This window comes from Octopus bimaculoides, chromosome 5 (genome assembly GCF_001194135.2).
Source record: "Octopus bimaculoides isolate UCB-OBI-ISO-001 chromosome 5, ASM119413v2, whole genome shotgun sequence".
NCBI lineage: Eukaryota > Metazoa > Mollusca > Cephalopoda > Octopoda > Octopodidae > Octopus > Octopus bimaculoides.
This window is the reverse complement of record NC_068985.1, coordinates 25,053,589-25,056,149: the sequence shown is the minus strand read 5'-3', so window position 1 is coordinate 25,056,149 and position 2,561 is coordinate 25,053,589. Positions and strand designations below refer to the sequence as shown.

The window sequence follows — 2,561 nt, the reverse complement described above, 5'->3', positions numbered from 1 at the left end:
CTATTAAATATTTATGTTACTTTGACTGTACTATTTTATTACTGTGATTCAAGAATTATTTAGCCCTGTCCAGCATAATGATGTCCACGAGTTCCATTTTACCTTTACAAGCATGAAATATTGGATGTTAGAACAACAACGATGATGATGATGATGATGATATCTGTTTATATAAATCAAACAGTTATCATGTCTTTGCAGACATGGATTGGCCTCTCATACAACTTATATCAAATCTCTTCATGTGCCATGGTTCTGATAATCCTCTCCAACACATGAAGTTCTTTGGTGAGGGACCTCATTGATATTTTGGGATCATCATTGATAATATTTTGAAACTGTTAGATGAAATATGGTGTCCTTATAATGTCTGAACAGTAAGACTGTTTTTTTATTTTTTTGATGCAACTGAAACATTCCCACCAGTGGCTACCAGTTTCAATTCTATCTGAACTTTGTGTACAAAGAACCCTGCAACATTTAGAAAGTTGGCAATTTCTAAATTGCTGTATTCTATAGTAACAATGACTACACATCCTTTAAATTCTTGTGTTAGCATTTTATCTTCCTTGGAAGATCTGAAAAAAATATAAACTTTTATTTGGTTTGAAAAGTGCAATATATTGATAATTAAGTGTTCTCAAATACCCCTTGTACCCTCTCTCTCTTTCTCTCTCTCTCTCTCTATATATATATATATATACGAAGGTGGGTTGTAAAGTTCATAGTCTGACTATGAAGGAGTGATTATAAATATAAATAAACCTCATTTGGTAATATTCCATGAGAGTATCTTGGTCAGCCTATGAACTTTACAGCTGTGTGTGTGTGTGTGTCTATACATACATGCATGCATACATGCAAACAGATAGACACACATATATACATACAGTCATAACATAACATATATACATACATACATGCATACATACATATTTTTTTACTCTTTTACTCTTTTGTTTCAGTCATTTGACTGCGGCCATGCTGGAGCACCGCCTTTAGTCGAGGAAATCGACCCCAGGACTTATTCTTATGTAAGCCTAGTACTTATTCTATTGGTCTCTTTTTGCTGAACCGCTAAGTTACGGGGACGTAAACACACTAGCATCGGTTGTCAAGCGATGGTGGGGGGACAAATACAGACACACAAACACACATACATATATATATATATATACATATATACGACGGGCTTCTTTCAGTTTCCATCTACCAAATCCACTCATAAGGCTTTGGTCGGCCCGAGGCTATAGTAGAAGACACTTGCCCAAAGTGTCACGCAGTGGGACTGATATACATAAACATATGCATATTTGTGAATTGAACATAAAATATTATCTATGAGTCCATTTTTGTGGTGAGCTTCTTAAGGTGAAATTTGTAAAGAAAATATTAAGAAAGAAACTTCAAGAAATTGATGCAATATTCACATAAAGGAACAGATGGCAGTCAGCTTGCAACATGCTTGTACATGTGTTCAGAAAATTTAATGTCATTAAACTTTCGATATGACAAATATATCGACTTCATCAATACTTATGCAATGTATGTCACCATAAAAAAATGATTTTTTCTTTCTTTGTCTTCTTCATCATCGACATCACTGCAGTGTCTTGTAATCTGAAGCACATTCAAATCCTGCACTTAATGACTGAGCAATTTTACTGATCTACTTTCAGAACTTCATGTTTTGTCTTGATGTATAGCTACATTGTTAATGAATATGTTTATAAATACATGGTCGAGAAATTAGTGTCTTGGTTAAGGAGACACTGCAACATCAATAACAAGATAAGAGCTGTATACCCTTAACTTGTTGATTCTTTTCCTATTAACCCTTCCCTTTAGCATTCAGGCCATCAGTGATATAACAGAAATAAATGCAGCCTTATAACACCTCCAAAGGAAAGCTATTGCACTTGAGGGCCTCTGTGCAGTCACTAGACTTATAAAAAGCAGCAGTCAAATTTCTCTCTAATGACACTTGACTGTCTAATGAAATGGAAGAAACCAAGTTTATTTGGATTCTTCTGAAAGGAAAGTGATACAATGTTTTTTTTATTTATTTAATTTAAATATGAAATCATACGAAAGTAAAATAGAAAATGAAACAAATATAATAAACAAAATGTTAAAATAAGGAAATTCTTAGAAATGAAAGAAACACCCAAAGTATTTGATCTTTGCTATTAATTCACACCCAATATGTTTATATATATACATATACATATCCTCATACATCAATTTCAACCATCTCAGAAAAAGACCCCTTTCTTTCTTTCTTTTTTTATTTCTTTATTTTTTTCTTTCTTTCTTTTTTCCTTTCTTTCTTCCTAAAAATTCACCACACATACACACATATAGATATGCACACTCATGCAGATTCAAAATAACAAAGCACAACTCAACCACATCCCCTTCCCAAAACCCAAGAAAACAAATTCATCTCCAGATTTTTTTTTTTCAACTAACTCACATATATATGAAAAGTATGATTTTTCTACAAATAAAAATCTTTACAATGAATCCCTCAAAGCGTTGAAAACACTAAATAAATAGTT

At 32.7% G+C, this 2,561-nt stretch overlaps 1 protein-coding gene across 1 annotated transcript in view; it reads right to left on the bottom strand.

The window, feature by feature from the left end:
- Positions 1–391: 391 nt before the first annotated feature.
- LOC106874392 (uncharacterized) overlaps positions 392–2,561 on the bottom strand; it is a 40,097-nt gene continuing 37,927 nt past the window's right edge. Inside the window, exon 2 of the mRNA XM_014922109.1 lies at positions 392–578. Coding sequence (XP_014777595.1) covers positions 392–578 — 187 coding nt within the window. The remainder of the gene's footprint in view (positions 579–2,561) is intronic.